At 46.6% G+C, this 26382-nt stretch overlaps 3 protein-coding genes across 4 annotated transcripts; 1 reads left to right on the top strand and 2 right to left on the bottom strand.

Annotated features, from left to right (window-relative positions):
- The first annotated feature begins 502 nt into the window (after window positions 1–502).
- On the top strand, window positions 503–1912 carry nanp (N-acetylneuraminic acid phosphatase). 2 transcript variants are annotated; one of them, XM_028989140.1, is made up of 2 exons: window positions 503–648; window positions 1129–1912. In XM_028989140.1, exons 1-2 carry the CDS (start codon window positions 559–561, stop codon window positions 1768–1770), a joined length of 732 nt encoding a protein of 243 aa, XP_028844973.1. In that variant the 5' UTR covers window positions 503–558; the 3' UTR covers window positions 1771–1912. The 2 variants fall into 2 exon arrangements, with proteins under 2 accessions (XP_028844973.1, XP_028844974.1); XM_028989141.1 differs by lacking the exon at window positions 503–648 and adding an exon at window positions 661–921.
- On the bottom strand, window positions 1905–8163 carry polr1b (RNA polymerase I subunit B). Its single transcript, XM_028989139.1, has 15 exons — window positions 7987–8163; window positions 7662–7829; window positions 7417–7563; window positions 7174–7306; window positions 6967–7103; window positions 6626–6849; window positions 6365–6536; window positions 6099–6270; window positions 5729–6010; window positions 5310–5443; window positions 4527–4697; window positions 4292–4448; window positions 3860–4056; window positions 3525–3775; window positions 1905–3049 (listed from the first exon to the last, which is right to left on the bottom strand). Exons 1-15 carry the CDS (start codon window positions 8161–8163, stop codon window positions 2167–2169), a joined length of 3405 nt encoding a protein of 1134 aa, XP_028844972.1. The 3' UTR covers window positions 1905–2166.
- Window positions 8164–9943: 1780 nt separating this feature from the next.
- On the bottom strand, window positions 9944–26382 carry srfb (serum response factor b). Its single transcript, XM_028989944.1, has 8 exons — window positions 25607–26382; window positions 20777–21043; window positions 16026–16263; window positions 13734–13913; window positions 12656–12769; window positions 12308–12499; window positions 11992–12093; window positions 9944–11586 (listed from the first exon to the last, which is right to left on the bottom strand). Exons 1-8 carry the CDS (start codon window positions 26237–26239, stop codon window positions 11549–11551), a joined length of 1764 nt encoding a protein of 587 aa, XP_028845777.1. The 5' UTR covers window positions 26240–26382; the 3' UTR covers window positions 9944–11548.

Below are 26382 nucleotides of genomic sequence, written 5' to 3'. Positions count from 1 at the left end.
AAATGAGTTCGAACCTGTGACTGTGCTCTTCTGGTTCATAGGTGAGCATGTTGCCTACTACTGCAACCCCACCGTCCTGATAGGATTCAAATGAAGGTTAGGCTCAGGGTCTTTTTAGTGGTTTTAAGTGCCATTCAAATTACAATGAATACAGAGGAAACATTAACTTCGTAATTATGCATAATTATGTGTGATTCCATGCAGTTTTAATATTTATAAACAAGCCTTAGAATTTTCTTTCATTTTCAAAATATATTAATATATTGCATAAAATAGCATTTTAATGTTAGTATTCATGGGACAAAATAAAATCACGTAACAATGCAATTGCATTACAAATGCTAGTTTAAAATAACAGTTAACGAGACTGACAGCGTCGTAGACCTCAGACAGACGTGCTGAAATAACGCGCTTTCAACTTTGCTGTATAAATTAAATAATACTTCAGTACGTCGCAGAACTTTTATTTTGAAAAAAACAATGCGCACTTCCTTTTTAAAAGCGCAGTGCGCCTGCGCAAGTGACGCCACGCAGCACGTTGTAGTTTCTGCTCTCCGAATGGACAGAAGCGGGGTAGACGCGATCCTGTTTGACCTGGACAACACGCTCATCGACACGGCCGGAGCAGGACGCGGCGCCATTCAAAAGGTAAACGACGCTGCACAAAACACGCGAGCTGCGGCGGCCAGGTGAGTCTCAGCAGGTGAGTTCCGGCCGGAAACCCGCTCCAAGTGACGTGACATCCAAACTTCCGGTATTTATCAGACGCCCTTATCCAGAGCGACTTACAATCAGTAGTTACAGGGACAGTCCCCCCCTGGGGACACTCAGGGTTAAGTGTCTTGCTCAGGGACACGATGGTAGTAAGTGGGATTTGAACCCAGGTCTTCTGGTTCACCTACTATGCTACCACCTACCACAGTTCTGTAACTTTTTTCTGTTATGTTCTGATTAAACGCATCATGTTTCCTGTAGTGTATGTTATATGTACTGTATGATTCTGCTAATTATTCAACCTGTAGCTTCGATTTGACCGTCATGTCGCTCTGTCTGGTTTGCTGGCGTTGTCATGATTACTTCTCTTTAAAAAGGTCCTGATCTGCCGCTTCTTTCCTCATTAAACTTCAGGTCTGTGAGCTGCTGAAAACGTGTGGCGGTCATGACGCCGCCACCACCGGTGACGTATGTCAGAGATTCGCCCACAAGTTACTGCAGGAAGTGTACGAGCCCTCGCAGGGAAGAAGCATTGACGACGTCCGGGCGGACCACTGGCGTGAGGCCATCCAGGAGGCGGCGGGTTCGGACCCCGGACGTGACCTGGCCGCGCGCTGCTACCGCCTATGGAAGGAAACGCGGCTCCAGCTGCTGGCTTTGACCCCAGAGGTGCGCGGCCTGCTGCTGGAGCTGGGACGCAGCTACAAACTGCTGCTGCTGACCAACGGGGAATCGCAGACCCAGCGGGAGAAGATCCGCGCCGTGGCCTGCGAGGGGCTCTTCAGTCAGGTGGTGGTTGGAGGGGAACATGCTGAAGAGAAGCCGGCCCCGTCCATCTTCTCCCACTGCTTCCAGCTGCTGGCCGTCCGGCCCCAAGACTGCATCATGGTGGGAGACTCGCTGCACACAGACATCCTGGGAGGCATCAACGCTGGCGTCCGAGCGACTGTGTGGGTTAACGGTACAGGGGCAGATCTTCCGGAAGGACCGGTCAAACCGGACTACACCATCACATCAGTACTGGACCTACCAAAGATCCTAGAAGACTTTACCTAATTACACATTCTTTAAACTTTTACAGAGAACAGGGTCCAGAGGTAAAAATTTTATACAAATCAGTTCATCAATTTACTGAACATGGCCTGAAATATAGAAGTTTGAATTATAATTCTGAATTATTAAAGATGACATTTCGTAATTTCGCCTTTTTATTGGTCTTATTAGCCAGTACAGTAATAGAATCGCATCTATTCAGAATCTGCACCTGACCGCCAGTCACACAGACCACCCGCTGAAAACATCGGCCTCGCACCAATAACGTGAATATTCATACCAGCGACGGTCCGAGGCGCTTTCCAGCGCTGCCAAGGCTCGGTTCCATTTCACATATAAAAATAACTCTTACATCTTATTCAAGAAATAAACTTCTGAATGTGAAGCCACCGTCATTTTTTACTTCACGTCAAGTTTGACTTTGATGTTCATAGCAGCCAGTTCCGCCACAAAGTAACGGAAGACGTACGGTACGGACACCGTGTCCACCGCGCTGCTTTTCCCGCAGAGAACACATACGGTCCTGCGGTGGCAGGTGGCGGACCACGCCGGCGGCGGCTTCTCCAGCAGCGGTGACAGCAGGCTGCCGCAGTCCACGCAGACCTGCGCCACCGAGCGGTCCGAGCAGTTGAAGAGGCGGTCGTGGAGCAGGAAGGACGAGCCGTGGGCGAGGAGGGCGTCCCTTTCCATCTCGCCGAAACGAATGCCGCCCTGGATGTTCCTCCCTCCGACCGGCTGGTTGGTGACTTTGTCCCGAGCGCCGGTCGTCCGCACTTGGAACTTGTCAGAGACCATGTGACGCAGCCGCTGGTAGTAAACCACGCCGATGAAGATGTCGGCCTCCAGCTCCAGCCCGCTCATGCCGCTGTACAGCCTCTCGGTGCCGTAGAAGTTGTAGCCCGCGGCCTGGAGCATCTTGCCGAAATGCTCCAGCGCCGAGTGCTCCTCCGAAAAGGTGAAGGGCGTGGCGTCGTGACACAGGCCGTGCAGCGCAGCAGACTTCCCCGCCATGCTCTCGATCAGCATGCCGATGGTCATCCGAGAGGGGAAACCGTGCGGGTTGAACAGGATGTCGGGCATCATGCCGCTCTCGGTAAACGGCATGTCCTCCGCGGGCCACAGGCGGCTCAGGATGCCCTTCTGGCCATGTCGACTGGCGAACTTGTCCCCAATGGTGGGGTTACGGGGCACGCGCACGGTGATGCAGACGCGCTTGAAACGGCCAGTGCCGGCATCGTTGCTGCATACTTTGATGTTGTCTACGACACACGTTTCCTGGCTCCTGCACAAAAGAACAAATATGGTCATGGACATCATTATTAATATTTATACTGTTCTTGGCACATCTACTGTGGCTTAGACCACAAACAGGATAACTCAATAGAACATTTTTTTTTATCTAATTACTGATTTGGGGCGGTGGTGGCCTAGCGGTTAAGGAAGCGGCCCCGTAACCAGAAGGTTGTCTGGTTTGAATCCCGATCTGCCAAGGTGCCACTGAGTAAAGCACCGTCCCCACACGCTGCTCCCCGGGCGCCTGTCATGGCTGCCCACTGCTCACCAAGGGTGATGGTTCAAAGCAGACGACACATTGCGTAGTGAATACTTTCTGGATGCACCGTAATTTCAGATCAACACATATCAGTCTCCCATTACAGATGCTTTGATTTTTGAACTACAAATTCCAACATAGCGCTGGCATTATGGTCACATGGCCTCTCTGTGCCGAACCCCAGTGGCGAATGCGGGACTCTTACTTGTAGAAGCAGACGAAGCTCTTGCCCGTGTTCAGGTTGATGTAGCTGTAGAACGGGTCTCCGTTCTTCAGTGACGCTCCAATGGAAGGAAGGCCATCAGCGTCCAGCATCCCGTTCACTTTGGGGTCACCAGGTTGGACTCCAAACACAAGTCCATCTTCTCCCTTCACCTTCTCATCCAGGTCAACCAGCTCAGACTTGTACACACAGCCATGAGCAAAGCCACGTTCCCATGATGACTTATTCACAATCTTAAAAAAAAAAAAAAAAAATTTTAAAAAAACAAAAGCAAAATATCAAATGAATTAAATAACATAAAAGTGGAGATCACTCACCATGGCATCTTCCATATCATAGCCACTATAGGAAATGACTGCCACAATGGCGTTGGTGCCAATTGGGTAGTTGTCCATGTTATAGTGGTCATACATACGGGGCCTGACCAGCGGACTCTGGGGAGTCTGCAGACGGTAGAGCTTGTTGTCAGAACGGTCCTGGTAGGAGTGGAGGGGAAAGCCCATGGTCTGTTTACCTAAGACGGTCAGAAGAAACAGTCTGGACTGAGTATTCCTGCTCAGAGAGCACTATTCTAAAGTAAAAAGCACGGTCCAAAGAAACATTTCTTATCTGACGTACTTCATTATAATGTAACTTTATATCAGCACCTGCTGTGGGGCTGGACCTCTTTAGGTCAGAATAGACTAGTGAGTTCTATCATTACAGGACTGAATGTAAGGGACCTGATGTCACCAGAGGGCCACACCTACCCATCTGGCACTGGTACATGTTCCTGGGACTCTGGTTGTGGTCGGAGTAAGGGATGAAGTTAGCCACCACACTCAACATGCTGTGAGGGAACAGCTCCTGGTGGGTGGTCACACCTTTCTCGATCTCATCCTCAAATATGCCCACGTTTAAAAAGACCTGGAACAAGAGAGACATTTTTATGCAACTTCTGATTACATATTGATGTGAAAGTGAACATTTAGAACATTTCCATACCTGCTCAAAGGTCCCTATGAGCTCCTGCATTCCCATAGCCAGGTTTCGGACAGGCCGCACCATGCGACAGGGTGTGGTAAAGATGAACAGGCCGGGGTACATGCTGGCTTTGCCGGTCTGGGGCACCAGTACGATCTCGGTCCAAGGGGGAACTCTCTTCTCCTTCTGCACCTGGACACAAACACAGGAGACAACTTTACTCCGAGAAGTAGTGTCTAGCCATGCCCATGAATGGAAGAAATATGGGGAGTTATATAAATAATATAAGTTAATATAAATAACAATCATCACAGCACATATTTGGTTTGGTGCACTGAAAATACATCAAACATATACAGATGGTTAAACTTGAGGGCCAATTATAATCATGTATATCAAGAATAGAGCATTTCAATTGATCTATTTGGGGACTTTACAAAGTATAGTGCAATATAAAAAATAATTAATCATTTAAACCATTATAATCACGTCACAAACTAAAATGTGAATAGAACCATTATAGTAGTATACACTTCTTAAAAATAAAAAGCTTGCTACATAGTTCCTGAATAAACAATTGTTAAATAAAAGCAGAATTACTCCAATTACTTTGCATGACTAAAGAGGACCTGAACAGAAAAATTTATGTCTAATAGTCTCGAAAACGCAAGTCCTAGTTTGTCTGAAATATTTATTTTCTTTTTCTGCATTGATTCAGAATCATAGGCTTTTGCATCAATGAACATTCAGATGAACCAAATTACACAAGCACTACTGAAAAGCACTACAGCGACCGAAACTCACTTTGAACCTGCGGAGCGACTCAGATAATCCAGGCGCCAGCTCCCTCTCCACCCAGCCTACCATCGCACCATCCAGCACCACAGGGTAGCAGTCTACGTATGGGCGGCCAGGGGTTGTGTCCACTGGGGTCACACCTGGGAGACAGAAACATGCCAGAGTATGAGGTTCAGTTGCTTTGTGTAAATATACAAAAGACAAAAGTGTGAGTCCATTTTTAGGAGCCTTAATAAAAATTAAACCAATCTAGATGCAAATAAGAAAACCAAGGGCAATTCCATGAGAGGAAAAAAATATATATATCCATAAATGTTGTTTTTCTTGATGAACTGTAACTACCAGACACTATAAAGCATTTACATTTCATTAAATAGTTCTGCTTTCATCGCTATTATCCCGTAAGGGAGTGAAACGCCACTGACCAAGGCAGCAGAGCAGCGCAGGAATCGACGTTGTCATGTGGGCAGGAGCCACGATCTCGCAGTGAGCGGTCATGTGGTTCATGAGTCCACACGGCTCCCCGTCCGGCGTGTGGACCGGGCACAGGAAGCCCCACGACTCGGGCAGGAGGCGGCGGACGGACGTGGTTCTCATTTTGGCGAAGGCAGCGCCTCTGTGCACGCAGCGGAAATGAGAGAGGTAGCGTATAAAGTTCAGCTTGTCTGCCACCACGCTGAGGCCTGTGTTCTGCAGCATGCCCAGGCCTAAAAAAAGAGCAAGAGGGCAAAGGTTAAATGACCGCCATCCTTCTGACTCCACCGATTAAATGATTTATCTTGTGAAGTTCCTTACCAGTCTTCGAATTAAGGTTGCCAGTAGCCAGTAAATACTCGAATGGCTTAGTGAGGTCTGAGCTGTTGTTGAAGAGCTTCATGAGGGTCTCGATGCTGATCTCAGATGGCAACTTTTTACTTCTCTTGTCCATGGACATTTTCACTGATACAAACCAGGCGGTCAGTTTTTCCTAAGAGAATCATGGTGTTGGAGAAATTAATCCTAATAAAGGTGGATTTCTAGCCCAGATTAAAGCACTCAATCAAAGGCCTAAAGGCAGCAACCTTAAGGAACATGAGGTAGAGCTGCCCAGGAGTGAGAACTTCTTGGCACATCAGACTATCCGGGTTGTCCTCCAAACAGCCCTGCTTGGCGAAAGTGAACAACTTCCGGGTCATCAGGCAGAGCTGATAGAACTTCTCTGCGTCAGACTTCAGATGGATGCAGATGCACTCGCTGCGGTGAGAGAGCAGACAACTGCTTTCAGAACTGAAACTGGTCCAGTCGGGGCTCCATGGAATCCAGCTCAGGCATGGAAGACTCACCTCAACAGGAACCGGGCGCACTGCTCGTTGGTGTACCACTGCGGCATGTTCATCTTCACTCGGAAGCGCACGCCCAGGTAGTCCAGCACCTTCTCCCTGGTTGTGCATCCCTCCTCCATGACGAGCCGCAGCATTTCTGTCACACAGCTTTTGTAAAAGGAGTTCTCCTCTTGACCCTTGACCAGTTCCTGGTAGATCTGATAATCTGTGAAACCCACCAGGGCCTTCAAGATAAGAGCAGAAATTTGAATCTTAGATCCTTTAAGTCTGGATGGTCATGTCTTGTAATTTTAAATCAATCTGGCGATCAGATCAGATCAATTCCAAACCACATGAATTACCTTCAGTGCGAATCCCAGCGGAAGGAAGAAGAGTTCTTTCTGGTAGATGAAGTTGAGGATCACCGTGCCGTTGTCCAGGTAATGCAGGTTCATGTTGACGGCTGTGTGTTCATCTCGCACGCAGCGTATTGAGATACCTGGAAAGCGGTGTGGGTGTCTGTCACATCTTCTTCTTCTTACTAGGAGATGGGCATTTCTAATACCTACCATACTGCGTGTACCCCTGGCCTCTGCTTTTCCATTTAGGTCGGGACATGGCTATGGGATAGTTCCTTCTGGGCATGATCAACATTCGAATCACCTTCTCAATGCCATTCACTATGAAATAGCCTCCCATCTCCTGAGAAAGCCAGAGCAGGTGATAAGTGGACTAATGTGAACTAGATTATGCTTAGAATAGTACAACAGCATGAATTTTAATCTGTCGACTCGCGTGCCAGGCGGCTGTACCTCGGCCTCTTCGTGATGCTCGATCAGCTCTTTGGGCGAAAGGCCGTGGAGGTTACAGAGCTTCGACTTCACCATGATGGGCACCTGCCCCAGGGCCTGCTTTATGATTCCCTTCGGAACGCCATTCACAGACCAGCTGACGTCGGCCTGCCATTTCACACACACATAGTCACACACACCACACACACACCACACACACACCGCATCCAGGTGCACAGTTTTCGAGGCGACAGGGAACAACTCACCACCAGCTTGCCCCGGTAGGTGCAGCAGCGTCCCCGACACTCTGCTGGGAAGACCCTCAGCTCATTGCACACACTTGCTTTGTTGACCACAGGCTTCTGGATGGTGGCCTCCACGTAAGCCAAGGTTATCCTGTCATTTCTGAACATGAACTCGAACGGGGGAACCGCCTAAAGACAAAAAAAAAGCAAGTGTTTCTATTAAAATCACCAGAGCCATGCCATGCCGATCTCGGATTATTCATGAATTCGCATTTTAACTACGATCAATTAATGCACGGGCAGTAGACAGCGGGAGTTTCCTCCCGGCCGAGCCGCCACCAGTTACCTGCACCGCCCTGCACAGCCCCTCCGTCACCGCCTGGTCGAACGACTCGATGTGGGCCTTCACCAGGTCCTGCACCGCCGCCTGCTGCCGCTCCGCCGGGGCGCCGAAGCCCACTTGGGTGAGCTTCTTCAGGCTCGGCGCGGAGGGTAAGTTGCTCCACTTGGTGGAGAAATCCATGCTGTTTTTCGTCTCACGTGTGTTCGCATGGAGGAAAGACAGGAAGTTGACGCGTTTTTTAACCGGAAGTGAAATGGAATCGGACCAAAACAGTTGCTGCGCTTTTCTTTTATTTGCGCATTTTACCAATTAACAGATTTGGGTTTTAATGGTTTAAAATATTTAAATGTAAAAAAATGCCTTTTTACATTGTTACGCTTCAGCGGACGTTCTCTCTGTCGCCACCCTGTGTTCAGCAACCGTAAGACCAAAATCAGATTATTTTTCAAAACAATCCAGATGGTGTTATTTTATTTTTTCTTAAATAGCCCTCTCTGTCCATACTATTTAAAATCTTAATTTTACCTTATTCTTTGCACCCATGCAAAGTTACTGAGCACTTCTGCCTAATACAACATCAAGTTTTTGTTATTTGTTTTAACAAAAAATTTGCCATTCTAGTATATCTATAGCAGTAAGGAAAGATGTCCCTGTAAACAAAGTTCAGGTCATCTCAAAGTTTATCATTAGAGAACGAAACCCCCCATAATCAACTGCCCCCTTCCTGCCTCTCTTTTCTTCTGATCTTATCACATCATGTAAGCTCTGTTCCTCTGATCTCCTCTCCATCCCTCCTACCCCTGATCTCCTACATTTACATTTTACATTTACAGCATTTATCAGACGCCCTTATCCAGAGCGACTTACAGTCAGTAGTTACAGGGACAGTCTCCCTGGAGACACTTAGGGTTAAGTGTCTTGCTCAGGGACAGAATGGTTGTAAGTGGGGTTTCTGGTTCTTAGGTGAGTGTGTTACCCACTAGGCTACTACCACCCTACCACCCATCTCCTCTCCATCCTTCCTACTCCTGATCTCCTCTTCATCCCTCATATTCCTGATCTCCTCTCCACCTCCTGATGTCTTCAAGACCAAGCTTCTCTATTGCTGGTCCCTCTGTCACACCCGTGACTGTGATGACATGGCCAAATTCAAGTCGTTGGTAAAATCTCACGTCCTCAGAACTGTCAAGACTAATGCTTCAAAAGACATTGTTTTATGTATTTCTTCTGTAATGACTTATTTTACCTGCCGTACGCTTCTTTTAATTTGTTTTCTTTGAGTGTCTAGACAAACGCTATATAAATATATATTATAAATGTATTATTACATTATTATATGTATAATGTAATTAGGACTTCCTTCTTCCTGAGCAATATCAATATTTAACTGGCAATGAAAATACTGTGCGGTCATTACTCTCATCGTCTAGCATCCACTACTAAATGTACGTGTTCATCATTACTGTGATAACAATGTGCAATAATATGCACACTTTATATATAACCTTAGTTATTTATTCTTTCCTTATGTTTTCTGTATTATTTTCTACATACTTGTCTGCACTGAAGGAGTTGCTTTTAATCTCATTGTATAGTGACTCATGTGGATAGTGACAATAAAGGCATTCTATTCTATTCTTGTTTCTATAAAAAGGTTTGCAAAGGGTGAGGCAACATTGTATAAAATGACTTTTGATGATACAACGTTCACCCCTCTTACCCCTAATGCACTTTTATAATAATAGGTTTTCTAATTCTTTTTAATATAACGATTCTCTAATGATTATTTTCATTTTCAGTGCAGGCCGGCTAGCTGACATGAGCTAACTCGACAGGATATCAGAGAGAAATGTATGTATTGTTTCAGATTAGTTCGAATTTTTGCATTTGGACACTTTAGTATTTCCTTTTCTGTGAGCGTAATTATCAAAACAGGATCATAAAGAACAAAAATTATATATATATTTTTACCCTTTTTATTACAAAATACTTTTACATTTACCATGAAACATAAAGCCACCCACCCCAAAGAAAAACAAAATGACATGGAGAATCTATGTAAAAGTAGGTGATCATAAGGTGAAAGGTCACCATCAGCACAAGGCCTGTTTTAGGTCATGTCTTCATCTATGCCTGTATTTCTTAACACTGGTCATTAAGGAGCTCTTGTCTACATGCTCTTACCCAAACTTGATGTTCTCAGGAGCTTCTCAAAAACCTAATATTGAACGTGGCGGGTTGTCAGCAGTGTGGCAAAGCCTGGGGGTATAGCAGTGATGGGTCATGTGACTTCATTTAGACACAGCTCCACCTAAACAATGAACACATCCAGATATATAAACAGCAGGGCGCAGTCGTCCAACTGCCAGTCCCCCAAACACCTCCACTGTGGCATAGACGGCAAGGCAGGGGATTATTTTCAGCTCTTCCAGATAGTTTCCGTTTCTGATTGGCCAACATGGTTGACACACGAATAGGGGAACCTGGAACCTTTTGAGGGCTGTTACGGCCTGTTAACCTGGTGACCATGAGCTCATGAGAAGCAGAAGTAATCAGATGAACCAGATCTAAATTTGGCACGTCACAATTCCGAAAAGAAAAAGGATGGTGGAGTAAATTCCAGCTGATATGAATGGATGGATAATAACAATAAAAACAAAGCCAAATTAGAGAAAATTAATCAAACTCATAACCGTTAGCATATATATATATATATATATAAATCAACATAATATAGATTTATATTACATTAATTTACATAAGCTCTTTCATATCTAAACAAACTTCACATGTTGAATACAAAACCACACATTAAAAAACTACATGCCGTTGCACAAACAGGCTAAAAATACACTTTTCCCCAATTAAAAAAAAATATGTACATTTTCCAAATATTTTTCCCCCTAGTCTATTTTAAAAATGTATGCTGAAGCAATACCTCTCACACTCACTCTCAACACACACACACAACTGTTCATAAGCAGACTGCTAACGAATACTGATATGATAAAATAATGACTCTTTGGCCAAAGAGTGATGTTGCAACATCTGCAGAGTGTATATTTTTCTAAAAGCAGCCAAACAAAAGCGCGCATGCATATGCACACGCACAGGAAAACCCTATTCAAGTGTTTGAAAGTGCACTTAAAAGGGGATTTAAATGGTTGTAGTGTCAAACCCTACAGTAATTCCCTCATGTTTTCCTATGGCTCTACATAAACTTAGACAATTAAACAGTCATCTACGTGATAGTGTTTGGGGTCAAGTCCGTTTGAAGTTGCATTGTAATACAAGAACTTGGCACGGAGAAGAATTGCAACAACGTCTCGTTCAGTTTGAATGCGTCCCCTTACAGTATTTATGAAACACACATACACGCACGCACAAGTGGTGTTAAATGATTGCAACACTTAAAATATGACAAGGCAACAATAAATATATCAGGTTTAGTCTCTGTTGAGCCCTCAGTGACATTCTGGAGATTCTTGGTTAGTGCGGATGCTGTGGTCAGTCACTCTTGGTGCTTGGGGTGGGATCCAGGTTGACCACCTGCAGTTCAGTTAGATTATTGCTGCTGCCGCTGGACTGCGGACCAATCACCATCTGTGAAAACAAGAGACCCACGTGAGAAGTAAAGAATCGCTGCCGCCAGCCAATCGGACTACTGAAGAGGTGAATTCACTCCGCATGCTTCATTCAGTCAGACCAGCTGAGTTCAGAACATTTACTGTCATTTACGACTGGATTAAATGTGACAGAAGACTTGATTCATGCTAGAACAGGAAGAGCTTCCGGAGTCATGGTTGAGACGGTGCAGAGCACACAGTAAATGTGAAATGTTCATGTTTCACAAGTCAAAATGAGGTAGGGCGCTGGTTGTGGTCTACATGCAGTGCCCACTGGCCAGCAGCCGCGGTGGGCAGGGTGTGCCCATCGCATCGCCCGCCCTCAGTGTCCTAGTGCAGGCGGCAGCATGCCGGGATGCAGAGAGAATATGGGGAGTTTCACTTGTGAGGTGGAGGTCGTGCCGTACTGGGTGGAGCTGCACCGCCGAGACCGGGATCTGTACTGTGCCGGGTGGAGCAGTCAGGAACACCTGGGGAACCGCGCCTGCAGTGAACCACACACACACACACACACACACACACACACACACACGTCAACCCATGTGACCAAAAACATAGAAATCTGGAAGAGTTTAGTGGTGGAGCTCATTTTCCATTCAATGAGTACGGCAAATATTAACATTAATTAAATGATTTATTATTACTATTTCTTTATGACTGAGTGCGTGACAAAGGAAAATGCCCTCTTGGGCCCTGACCTGAGTCCTGTCCCTGGGTGACCTGCATTGCGGAGGGTCCCTGGGAGAAGGCATTAAGCACAGCCAGGCCCCCGTCCGCCAGTGTAGGTGTGGAGGCGTACATGACTGTGTGGGGGCTGGGGTACATCATGTGACCTGCCATGGAGGTTGGCACCGATGAAGTCACAATGGTTGCTGGAAGACTGACTGTAGCTGAGAAGAGAAATGGGGCTGCCTGAGTCACAAACCTCCACTAGAGGGCGTTGTCGATTATAGAGTTCACAGAATGTTCAGTCCATGTGCCCCACACCTCGACTCCAATCACGAGGACCCTTGCTACAAAGACGGGATTTCAATCATCCAACGTACCTGTGGAGACACTGGTTGCCTGGGAGATCTCAGTGCTGCTGTCGCCAGTGTTGGAGCTGGGTTGGGTGGTGGGGTGCACCTGTATGGCCTGTAGCTGCTGGGGCATCGCTCCACCTTCCAAACAACAGAAGACAAAATCAGCACATGTTAAAACCAGAGTTGCACAGAGGCAGAACATATAATCGACCAGAACACGGACCCAACTAACAGGCGAGGAGAATAGATTATTGATTATCTGGTTTCAGTAGTGGATGTACTGGGTAGCAAGAGCAGGAGAAACTAAACTGTAAAGCACTGGAACAGTAGTGGTGCATACCTACCAAAAAGGTTTTTTTTTTTTTTTTTTTAAGAAACAAACAAAGTCAACTTGTCATGGGTCATGATAAAAAGCTATAAAAACCCTTCCTGTTAGATAATGCTGGTCACCGGGCGTGTTTGATGTTTTCATGGGATGGTGTGAGGCCGTGTGAAGTTCTGCATGTAACGTTAACATGTACCACCTAACTAAAGGGTAGGGCATTGATGGCATAGCAGGTACGGAAGTGGACAAGAATGCCAAGAGTGTGCAAAGCAGTAAACAGAGCAAAGAAGAAAGAAACTAGAATATAAAACATGTTTTCAGTTATTTCACCTTTTTTTTGTTAAGTACAAGTACAAGTACTTCAGTGAGAATCTACCAATGTACCAAGTGACAAGTGAAGTGATTGTCATTGTGATACACAGCACACAGTGCACACAGTGAAATGTGTCCTCTGCATTTAACCATCACCCTTGGTGAGCAGTGGGCAGCCATGACAGTGTGTGGGGACGGTGCTTTTCTCAGCGGCAACCTTCTGATTACGGGGCCACTTCCTTAACCGCTAGGCCACCACTGCCACCAATGAAAATGGTCATGAAAAGAAAGAACACACATTGAATGAGAAGGTGTGTCCAAACCTTTGGCCTGTACTGTACCTCGTAACAAAAGTTTTATTTTTGATTATGCTATATAGATTAATAGAGCAGTGTATGGCTGTGAGGTACAGGAACAGAAATAGCACCGTTGAGAAGTAAGACAGTGCGAGTTTCAGGGACAGACCAGCGAGGGAGACTGTGGCCGGCAGCCTGAAGACGGTCTGCTGGCCCGGCTGCGTCTGTGCCTGCGTGGTGGAGGTGGCGCCGATGCCCGGGCCCTGCGGACTCTGGATGGCCACGGAGTGCTGCTGCAGCTGACTCAGCGGAATGGTGGGGGTACCTGGGGGGAACGCCGTGCCAGTCGCTGGAGAGAGGGGAGAGGGGTGGAGGTGATGAGAGTGAAGGTCGTGCATGCGACCGACATGCCCCGCCCCCGTCCCACATGCGGCTGTTGCATTGCTGTAGCGTGTGGCGGGTGCCGTGTGAAGTGTGTGGTTACCGCTGGCACAGCAACACGCAGTAACCAACCCTGCAGGCACAGTCACTTCACAAGCTGCTCAGAGTTCGTTACCAGGAAAGATGGTGCAGACCAGCCCTGTGCTCGGTGGTGAGGGATGTTGACTTGATAATTACCGGTCAATACAGAACCAATAGCGATGAGAACATCTGAAATCTAGTGTCACACATCCAGAAGACAGAATAATGATGCATTATGTTACCAATGCAATTAACAAGATTTATCGTTTAATTCGCAAACCGTTACATCCGTTGTACTTAGGGGGATTTTCCCAGCGCTATAAAAGAAACAGTACGTGGGGAGTTTTCGCAAATGTCACGTGGTCTTCAGATACCTTCGCTGATTGCCAAAAAGAAACGGTATTATCAGTGTAGAGAGTATGCAGAAGATAGGATGAAGGCATGATATAGATGCTGATAGGAAGGGGTTTAAATAGTCCAGAATAAAAAAAAAGCAGGGTGAGTAAAAACAGTCATCGATCATCCCTACAATTTACTCCAGTTCAACCTTTAGGAGTCAGAAATAAACGCTCAAACCAAAAAAGGGGAGGGATGGCAGATAACTAGCAAGCAGTTTATTTTATTATTATTATTATTATTTTTTCTCTAAAATTATGAAGAAACACTATACATTATAGGGCCCCTATCATGAAAATTTCACTTTGTTAGGGGGAACATTTACCTTCCCTTTCTCATGCTTTGTCCACCCAAAGAATTTCCCACCTCTCCCCTAAAAAAGTAACTCCGCTGACAATCATGGCTTGAAAACGTGTGAAGCATTGCAGTTGCTCTGTGATTGGATGAAAAAAGTTCTGTCACACAAGACTCAGGGGTTAATTCGTTTTTTTCTGAAAATAAATAAATAAGTAAATAAAATGCTGACACTTTGATAATGTCATTTCTGCTCACTTCTATAGGCCGCTCTCCTCCTCGTCCCACCTCCTCATCTGCATTTAAAGCTGCACACACTCCTGGGTAAGTTTCATTGTCTGACCTGCTAAAAGTGGCTGCATGTGTGCCTGCGTGGTGGAGGCGGTGGCGATGCCGGGGCCCTGCGGACTCTGGATGGCCACGCAGCTGCAGCAACGGTAAAGCTAACCAATCTGCAGATTATGATGGTGGTAATGATACACTTTGAAAGGTTCATACCTGTGATTACAGAACACTTTTAAACATGTATGGCACAGTGTGCGGCAACACCACAAGGTGATCACTGCAGCTCTGGGTCTTGTTCTTCATTGAATATTCATCACAAATTACGAGTGAGGTTTCGGCGGAAGCCTCCGTAATAGCCATTGTGCAGTAATCCTAATTATTCTTAGCCCACAATGGCAATCAAAGGCTCCCTGGCTGTAGCTGTTCTGGGAGACTCGAGGTGGTCAAGTGCTGCATAATTCACAGACCCAGTTCCCAGGATTAAAGAAACAGCTCTAACTTCAGCATTACTAGAAACCCCTTTTAAGAACTGAGAAACTAGGCAGAGGAAAAAATGTAGAGTCATATCTCGAGTTTCAGTTTTCTTCACCAGTCGGTGAATAAAAAAAAATATATATTACAAATAAATAAATAAATAAATAAATAAATAACACCCACAGACTGGTTTAAAATGTGTGATAGTCTGTAGTAAAAAATCACTTCAAAATATCAAACTATTGGTTGTTGAACGAGACATACCATGTGTGTTTATTACAGTGAATTTCACTTTTCATGCCTGAAATGGTGCTGGTAGCGTCTGAACAAGTTATTCCCTAATACTGCTGAAAAGGATGCAGTGAATCTGTGATAAAGGCAAGAGGTGTTGATTGTACATACATTTTCACATCAATTAAATTACCGGACTTGTAGTGCATGTTACCAGTTCATTTTGCTTTAAAGTAAAAAAACAAAAAAAAAAACCTAATTTCTTTCTAGTGGGGGATTAAGCTGAACAAGAGATTAGCCTCAAAGTGTGAGTGTGTACCTGACATAAAAGTGAAGCCGCTCGGCAGCTGCATGACTCCTCCAGATGTACCCGTGGTCTTCAGAATGGTGCCGTTGGCGTTGGCATTATTGCTGGCAGAGACGGGCGCCAGGTAGTTGGTGATGGGGAAGGCGGCGCCGCTGGTGGCCTGCATGCTTGTTGAGGTGGTGGGGGCACTGGGCTGTGTACTGGTGCTGCCGGGCAGGCTGGCCACGGTGAACACAGGCTTAAGGGTGTCCTGTGGGGAAAAATATTCAGAGGAAAACCGATCACTGAACTGAAGATCAACCTCATAATTCTAGCGTTTATACCCATTAGCCATGCTGCTTCATAAGCCTGCTTTTGAATATGATTATGACCTCACTCTGTAATTGTATGAACTTTGACCTGCATTTACTCACCCCGCCTCTTCAACCCAAGGTCACAGGGAAATACGCAGAGAAGCATTCGCAAGATGCATGCATATCACCGAAAAAAATCATAAAATCAACACAAGACCAGGCTGTCAGCCCTGTACTTGTAAGAAAGAAATAGTGTTTATTCTGAATGACCTATTACATCACAGACAAAAACAGGAGACAAACAAGTGAGCTGGCGGCAAACTGGTACCATGCTGAGTGGTGAATTGGACTGCTTTACCGCTCTGTACATTATGTGCTGCACATGTGCTGTACCTAATATGCAAATGGGATTAAATCTCATCTACACCAGACTAGCAGAGCTTTTATAATGCATGTAGTCGGAAATGTAGTACAAGTCATTCTTCTTTCCTCATATGGCTAGAAAGGCCTTAACAGTCACACAGCACTCGCAAACCAATCAAACAAGAGGAGGAGTAGAGGGGGAAGAAGGAAAAAAGCAGAATTACAACGCCGTTCCACAGGTCCCGCTAGAACAGTTCTGCTGCTGGCCTCGATTCACAGCCAGACATGAACAGAACCAACTGATAACAGCAAAATGCTTTGTTTTGTAGGGGCCAGTTGCCATGACAACCGGCCTTGTGGGCGACAACGCTCTGTTAAAGGGACTAATAATACGTTTCAGCAGAGATGAGCCGCTGAACACCGTGATCTTTACAGAGAGTGACGAAGAAGCAAGAACGGCACGTGTCACATGACTCCAGCTCTGATGCACATCACACTGCAACATGTAGTTCAACTATATAGTTACCATTTGCCCAAACCCTACACAAGTACATGGCGGGATTTATTTCTACCATATTCAACATCAATTTAATTATGAAAATGGCAGCTGAAGTGAATAACATAATAAAAATAATAAAACATTAGACAGCAAGTGTACATTTAGCCATTGATGTTATAGAAGCAGAAATAAGTGTAAGTATTTGAGTGACTGACAGATGTTCCTGGTGCGCAGTAGTCAGGACCTGTTTAGGGTGATCTGGCACCAGGATGCATCATGGGAAGAAGGAAAGCTGGTGGAGGCGTTGTGATGCTACTGACAGCCTGGTGCAAGATTCCAATGCATACACCTCAATTCATGGCTGCACACATATATGTGTGTATGTGTGTGTTTTTTTTTTTTTTTGCACTTTGTCTAACACAAGACTCGCAAAGTCCAAGGTCTGTTTCTCTGTTTAAACACCAGCAGGGTGTTTACCTGGTTCAGGCCTCCTTCAGCAGCATGACCACAATTCCACTGCTGCTGCCGCTGGCAGAAATTCTGACATTACTGATATTGAAAGTGAAACATTAATGAACCAAAACAGGCTGATCGTCACATACTCTATTCAAGTGAACAACAAAGATTTACTGACAACTACCTGTCCCAAGTAACTAATTACCACCACTCATAGGTAAAGTGCAGTGAGTGGTACAGTCATTCCACATGTAGTTTTTGCGAAAGTCTACATACGAAACATTTTTCCTTACCACTATTATAAAGCTTTAAACTGTTAATATCAGAACAATTTTTAATCTGTACAACGCTGTTTGTGTAATTAAAATGATGCATCTCAGCTTTAACATGGGCTCCTGGACAGGCACCTGAGAGCCACGTGGCAGCATGGTGACCGGCTGACCAGAGGGGAGGCGGGGCCTCCAGGGCCACTCGGCCCCCAGTGAGTCAGGGATGAGAAGTGGGCGAGCGCGTGTGAACAGCTGAAGGTGCGGACAGCTGTCGGGTAACCCGAGCACCCGGGCTGGTGCTTTAACCCTCTCAGGGCCAGCAATGCGCACCAAAAGCAAGAGAAGCTCTACTAAACAACCAATTACGAATATTCAAAATGAACATCAAATACAGGCGCTGCTGTTTAAGCAGGAAAAGGATCCGAGTGCATTAGTTGTTAGCTCAGCAAATGCATTGTCACTTACACACACACAGACCTAATGTAAAAGGGGGGGGGGGGGGGGGGGGGGCAGTTCATTATCCTATTCTTGTATTGTGTGTGTGTGTGTGTGTGTGTGGTGTGTGTTATGAGTGTGTGTGTAAACTAAAGTCTGCAACTCCAGCTGTAAGCCAATAGTGTTAAAAAATCAGATGGGGGGTATCTTTTCCTTGATTCCAGTCGCCTTAATCTTTCGCAGTGGTGGGAACAGCGTCAGCCAATCAGGCCCCTTTGTCCTACGAGGGGTTAAGAAAACAAAGTGATGGTGACAAATGGTCAGTTCCAGGCTCGCTGTGCAGCGTTGCCGGCGCAGCGGCGGCCCCCTAATCTCCCATTTGCTGGCGGCCGTCTGCCCTCGCCTGTCACTCTGCCAGAGATATGGAATTCTGCGCTCTGTTTGGGACGCCTAAAAAAGGCAAGGCAGCCCAAGTTGGAGGGACACAGCCAATGGCGTGTGGCCTGCCGTGCGTCTCATGGCAGCAGAAGGGGTTTGCGAGACACACCCCCTGCCTTGCGCGTTGATAATGCCGTGCTATACTGCAACCAGACACCCCCACGGACACCACACCGATGCACACCCACGTTATTCTATCTTGACGAGGGCCTAGTAAAATGGGCGTGTAACACCTTATTACAGATGGTCCGTCTATTTAACCTGCCACATGTACCTCAGGAGCCTTCACCCCCCCCCCCCAACCCACACAGGTAATCTCGCTGCCCCTCTTTCTTCCTGGACTCTGGCAGACATGCTAATGTATGACAAGGCTCCACATCTCACCTCCCTCCCACCCGCGATCCCTGGTGAGTCTCTAATGTCGTTCAGGGAATCAAGTGGTTGTCCCGCGTTAAAATCGCAACTTCATAAAGCGCATTAGTTACGATGAGAAATGCTACAACTACACGCTGTACTGTGTGTAAATACTATGACATATACTCTGATGCTTATTAGTATTAGCCTAATGGAAAGTCATGTGACAGGCAGACCGTGGGGCACAAGAGTTGAATAAATATATTTCTAATATTGAGACCAACAAACGACCATAGTCATCAATTTATTATATATTTTTTAAAACAATATAGTCCCACTGAGCCCCACCCCCAAATACAAAATGTCTTCACCCCCACCACCCCATTACTTTAAAAGAAAAAGGCCAGCAGCACAGCTGCTGCTTATAAGGAATGTGAGAGGGCCCCGGCCACGGAGTGAGCAGGGAAAACACACCATATATGGGCATGGAGGCAGAATCAAACTTTTATCAATGAGCACTGCCTGCTGGAGTGTGTCTGAGCCTCCACGGCCGCGGCTGGGATATTTATAATGCTGGAGAAGTGGGGAGCGCTACACTCACTGTTGCTGGTGGGGCAGGTCGGAAACCCGCCAGTGTTCCCAGTTTTCAAGGACTTATTATGCCCAACTGGCACAACCTTTACAGAATGGGGGCGCAATGTTCAATACCTGTTTGGAATTTCTTTGCACAAATTATACCATACCAATAATAATACCATTAGGTTTCGCTGTTCACGTGGAGTGAGGACAAATGGAATCTACTGCAAACACGTTAAAGACATGACCTAAGTGCAATCTGGTTTTAGTCAAAGCCTTCTGGGGGTACCGATGTATTAAAATATTCACATTAGACACTTGAAACCACCTCATTTTCATTCAGAGGTCCATCCTTTTAATGCATGTTGGAGACCACAAGGGGGCAGTACAAAATTGATAGATAGCTTTATGCGTTTTAGCCATAGACCTGTGTAGATGGAATTTTAAGGTTGAAATGGGCTCATCAATAGCTGTTCATAAATAATTTTAGAGGATAATTTTTTAAAAACGCACATTAAAATCAGACCAACGCAAATGAACTGTAATCTACAGTTAAAGCAAAGTTTAAACCGCGTTGACAAGTGATGGTCGAAAAGCGACAAAGCAAAGCAGAAGGTATGGACTTGAAGGGAAGCTGTTCCAGTCCTTCACATCCCGTCTTAAACGACAGAGGTCGGCGAGGGTTCAACACCGGGGATTACTTCTGGAGCAGTTTTACGACGTACAGGTCGAGGTGTGGACTGATTTTATAACGGGGATGCTGGAAATTCATGTTTGTTGATAACCCGTCTTTGAAACGTGATACCCTCTCAGTAGGGAGGGAAGGAAGTAAATAATTCTTGACAAGAAGCGGTTTTGATTTTTGGCTTACATCAAGCATAATTCCATCTCAGCTCTGGCATACGGGAGCACAGCAGGTTGGGGAGGCGCGTCTGAGCGGCGCATCGCAGACAGAAAACGTCTCGTAACTCACACAACCGCCTAAAGATGTGAACTCCAGACTGTAGTTTCCCAGAACAGATCACAACAGCAGAGAACCAAACCGTAGGGACGGCTGGCCGCGCTCACGACTCTACCCACCTTGGTCTCGCCGAGGCTCTCGGACTCGGACACCTGGTAGGTGAGGTCTGTCTCCTCGAAGCCGGTGGCGCTCATGCGCTGGTCGGTGGAAGGGTCTGAGCGTGGCGGGGAGTCGGGTGAGTTCAGGCACGTCTGGATCAAGGCCTTGCCAGTTTCGCTGGTGATCATGGGCTGCAGCTTCCGCGTGGCGAAGGTGTACACATGACCCGTCTCACTGGCAACCAGCAACAGCACCTGGGTGCCGGTCAGTGTGGAGAGCTCGTAGGCCTGGGAGACGAGAGAATTATTATTATTATTATCTACTTTCATTCTTACAGCCTGGACTTGTAGATAACAGCACTGCAGGTCATGATGATCATGATTGTACATTTGCAGCATTTACCAGACGCCCTTATTTAGAGCGACTTACAATCAGTAGTTACAGGGACAGTCCCCCCCCCTGGAGACACTAAGTGTCTTGCTCAGGGACACAATGGTAGTAAGTGGGATTTGAACCTGGGTCTCCTGGTTCACAGGCGAGTGTCTAACCCACTAGGCTACTAGCACCTCATGTACAGAAGATGAAGTGGATCTTTTAGATTTGATTATGATCCCCCTCTATAATCAATAATCGCTATTGGATGATTCACATATTCAGCAGAGAGCGCCATTAAATACTGGTTTTGCGGTAACCAGACCCTGCGCTGACCTCAGCGTCACCTCAATGCAGTGTTCATTAGTGAAGTCAGGCTCTGCGGACTGCCGACCACCGAGGGCTGGAGCCTTCAGCGCTGCCAGCTTTCATACGCCGACGGTCGCTGAGAAGCTTGTCCAAACGGATGCTCTCGTGCAGCGTGGCCCAGCATCAGCATACAGGCATTTCCCCCTTACAAACCTTACTGCCCGACATCAGCTGCTGGCAAAGGTGTTCAGTGTGTTTGTCATTAGTAAAATGTAGAATCGATACTTAATGTCCAGCTTTGCATCTTCTGGTTCTCAACAGGCGCTGCAGCGGGCAGCCCCTCCCCAGGCTACCCGGAGGACCCAATGTTTACATGAGAGACACTTTAAACATGGCAGCGGGTGAAAGCAGCTCCAGCAATAATTCTGCAGCACCAGTGTGTGTGTATACACACACACACAAACACAGTATATGGTGATATGAATTAAACAAAAATTTTTTTTCCAAAAACACACACACACACACACACATATATATTCATTAGTGTTTTTTCCTCCCCTCAAAAATAGTATAGAGTATTAAATACCCTTGTTAGAATTGGTATCAAGTTTGAAATTTCATCACATGGTCTCCAGTTGGTGCAAGAAATTTTAGGATAAATTAAAAAAAAAACAAAAAAACTCAGGGTTGTATATTTTTACTGATTATTACATTTAACATGTGAAAACTAACTGTTCAAAAAGTTAAACCTTCAACCCAACCCAAACATTCACTCTAAGCAGACATACATTTCTGCATTGATTTCTTGGTTAATCATTTGTAATATTCTAATAATGTGCCATTAACAAATGTATGCATAAGTCTAAATTTTTATATTGTGCAAACTATAGTAGCCACATTTCCTATTTATTTAGCCACTAAAACCAGGCGTGAAAGGAAGCACATTTGCAGAGGTGTGATTGTGCACATTTAAAATGTGCAGTTTTATGCTTTGACGTAGAGCCTATAAATTTAAAAAAAAAAAAAAAAAAAAAAAAAAAAAAAAAAAAAGGGCCCAAAAATAGAGTTTGAGATTACGATGGGCTGAGTGACTTCAGAGGGCTGAGGTCTTTACTCTGGAACCCCAAAGCAGTGGAAAAGTAATTCATTGCCACAACGGCAACAGCCAAACCTTCACGGGGGTAATACAGCACTCATATAGTCTTCATAACATTTACACAACACCGCTACTACACAGAATTCAGCATGTCACGGTCATGCTTAATTAACGGCTATTCTAATTATCACAGAGATTCTATACGGGATAGTACGAACAGGATGAACAGAACCGCTGCACTAAATACTGGCAAAGGTTTTATTTTTATAAATAACAATTATGTTCTATTATAATGAATTTGTACAAAATCGAAACTACTAGAACTTTTGCATATTCCCACTCCTATTAACCATTATAACACACTAATATCAGTTTATATCTCCAGATAAACTACAAAAATCAACAAATCTGTGGGAATCAGAAAAAGCAAGGGTCCACACTCAGGGAAGCAAGTCCTTCAGACCACGGCCACTCTGCAGAGTCTACAGCCGCTCCCAAACCAAACAAGAACCAGGACATCTCGCCGTTTTCAGTATTAAAGTCATCAGTCAAGTCCAGACGGCTTACAGTCTCACCGAGCGACCCCATCCCACCAGACAGCGGCGGGACCACCGCGGACACTTCACTTCGCCGCCAGAGCAATAAAACATGGCGATAAGCCGCAGTCACTTAACAACAAGATACGAGGCGGCTGCAGGTACCGGATCCTGCCGGGGACCTGCCACCAAATCCAGATATGGCTGCGAAGAGCCATTCCAGTGAAGAACAAGCGTCTGGTCGCCTGGACACAAAGTGAATCATTATTCCAGAGCAGGAACAGTGTTTCCAGGGGGGGACGGTGCAGAAAAACGTATTGCACACTCGGGACCCTGGCAAAAAAAAATAAAAAATCCCTCTTAAAGGGGTCGACATTAATCAGTACGGAAAGACCAGATAAAGTACGTCCTCCTCAGCCTGTCTTCACAGACACCGGCAGCCAATACAGAGGAAATCTTTTTAAAACTTTCACGACAGGTCTTATCACGAGCATGCATGTCATTCATTTCATTTTTGTTATCTGAAGGTTTTAAATTTGTCTTTAAAAAATGGCTAATAATAAAAAACGGCACTAAACTCAGCAGTTCTTTACCAAGGATAGAAACATGCTCAAGCATTTAAAATTATGACTCATAAATAAGCGAATTAAAAAAAAGCTATTTAGAATATTCTTATGAAATATCATATGCAGCGGCAGCTCATGAGACGCAGTCAAATCAACTCTAGAGCCACAATGGCGGCTGTGTTGTCGGGCAGGGCAATTAAAACATTTTTGGTTATCATGATTTGGACATTTCCATACCTTAGTTCTCATACACACGGCAAAAAACCCGTCTAACTTGCATCATCTCCACTAACGTGACATTTTACCGGGTCGCTTTACCACACGACGTAAACGTTGCTATCGAGGGGCTCGTCTTATCATTCGTAGCCCGTATCATGCAGTCACAGTTAGATTCCATTTTCAGGAACTTATTTCCATACACAGACGACTACACGTCGGAAGTAAAAAATAAATTGCAGTTCAGGGTCCCTAACCACTTCATCCAGCGCTCATTATTAAATAACTGCTATTTAAATTATCTGAAAAAAAGATTACTGGCTAAATATCCATAGAAAATATTTCTCAGGGGATTGACTTATGTTGTTATTAACATTTTTTCTCACTTTTCAGTCCAGGCAAGAAGGACCAAAGACGTTTAATGCTACATAAAACTTTTTGTTGTGGGTCAAAGAAATTAATGAAAATTTTTTTTTTAAATAAATAAATAAAAAAAAAGAGAGAGTTACAGCTTCACTAAATCTGCCGAATCCGGAGAAGACGTGGGGGCTGCATTATCTGACCAAAATCCACCGAAACCCGCTGTTCTCACCGAGGCGTCGGGCAGGAAGCAGAGCGCTGGCGTTCACAGGAAGTTGCGCCTCAGTACTGTGAAAGGTGACAGGTGGTGACACGGGCCGTCCGGGACACCTGTACCGCGGTGGGGCGCGGACTCAGCTGTTGGGACAGCAGGAAGGGACATGCAGCTGTTGGACCCCCCAGCAGTGACCAGACCAGGGGGGAGGGGGTCCCCAAAACCCCGAAGATTTCCCCGGTGTTTTACTGGTTTAGCGGCACGGCGGCGGTACGGTGAAGCCCGTGAACTCTGGGTCTGAAGGACGCCCCGGAGCGGGGTGCTGATGGGTAATGGAGGGGAAGGGCACCTGGGGCCCTGCGAGCCTGGCCAGATGGGTGCATCCACAGCTGGGGAAAGGAGAGGATCTCATGGGAATGAGAAGCGATAAAACTAACTGGGCGCGTGAGAGTCCCTCTCGTCTCCCATCCCCCGAGCGGCATCTTTTACCGGAATCATGACCGGCCACCGGCTCCTCGAGAGTTTTACGGCCGTGGCCGGCATCGTGCCATCAGGCCTGTTGGTGCTTCGAATCTCTACGGGGACACGAACTCATCATAAGCAAGGAAAGAATCCTGAGAACGAGCTTCAAAAAACAAAAAAACAATGACCTAAAAATATTCTGGTCGAGCTTCATTAGTATATGTGCCTGTGTGTGTGTGTGTGTGTGTGGGGCTTACTGGTGCGAGTACCGGGGTGGGGGGCTGCTGCTCAGAAATAGAGCGAGGCAGTTGCTCTGTTCTATTTAAAGCTCGTGTCATGTCTGTAGTGACTTCCACAGGACAGGGTGCAGAGTGAAGCCCTCCATCACACACACACACACACACACACACACACACAACGCGTGTGTACACACGGATCCACCCACCCAGGTCAACAGGCCTTTTAATTGAACTGATTCACCAAGCAGACAGACAGACAGACAGACAGACAGACACCCGCCTGAAGTGTCGGGCGACCGCGGGGTGGGCGTGTCAGTGTCGCATGTTGCACAGGTTCGTAACTAGAGGTGACATTAGGCTCTACGTACAACATTACCGAACACCAAGTCACGCTACGTTTATTTCGGAGCTCGTACAAGTGCGCGAAAAGTTTTGGAAACTTCACTAGCCAACACAGGCCGGCGGGGCCCGAGGTCTCACCTTCTTCATGATGCCCGTCTTCCTCTTGCTGAAGGTGGTGTACCTCCTCAGCTTGTTGTCGATGAACTCCATCTTGATCTTGACGCGCCCACGTGTCTTCTTCCCGGGTTTCGCGCCGGCCACGGCTCCGGTGACCACGCCGTAACCCGCCGCCTGCGCCCCGGCCTCCGAGCCCACCATCGCGGCTTCCATCTCGGCGCGTTCGCGCTTCACCCCCCTCCTGCAGTCCCCGGCGGCGCCCATGGGGTCATCCTCGTCGATCGAGTCCGAGTCGGCGTCCGAGCCGCTACACACCGGGGCGCCCTCTTTGTCCGGGTCGAACCGTGCGCCGCCGTGGATGCCCACGCCGGCGTTTAAGCCCACCAGACCGACCTGGCTCATGGACTGGAGCGTGGTCAGTCCCGTCCCGTTGCCCGGTCTGGACGCGCCTCTCGAGCCCCCCAGCATCCCCGCTCCGCTGCCCGGCCGTCCGACCACCGTACCGACGCAATCGCTGACCGCGGAGACCGCCTGTCCTGCTCTCCCCAACCCGGGACGCAGCACGCTGCCGACCACAACGGAGCCGTGAGCCGAACTGCTTCCCTGCGCCGATCCGGTGCCGCTCAGTGCCGACCCAGCCTGGCTCGATAACATCCTATTCAAGACAAAACCGGAGGCTCGCGGTCCGCCAGGCGACAGCTGGTGCCCGCCTGCGTGCGTCAATCTGCGCCGCCGAGCAGGTAAACAGACCGCGGCGAACCGCACGCCGAGCCACGTAGCCCGCGACGCAAAACTTT

Source organism: Denticeps clupeoides, chromosome 8 (genome assembly GCF_900700375.1).
Source record: "Denticeps clupeoides chromosome 8, fDenClu1.1, whole genome shotgun sequence".
Lineage (NCBI taxonomy): Eukaryota > Metazoa > Chordata > Actinopteri > Clupeiformes > Denticipitidae > Denticeps > Denticeps clupeoides.
This window is presented reverse-complemented; position numbering and strand designations above follow the sequence as displayed.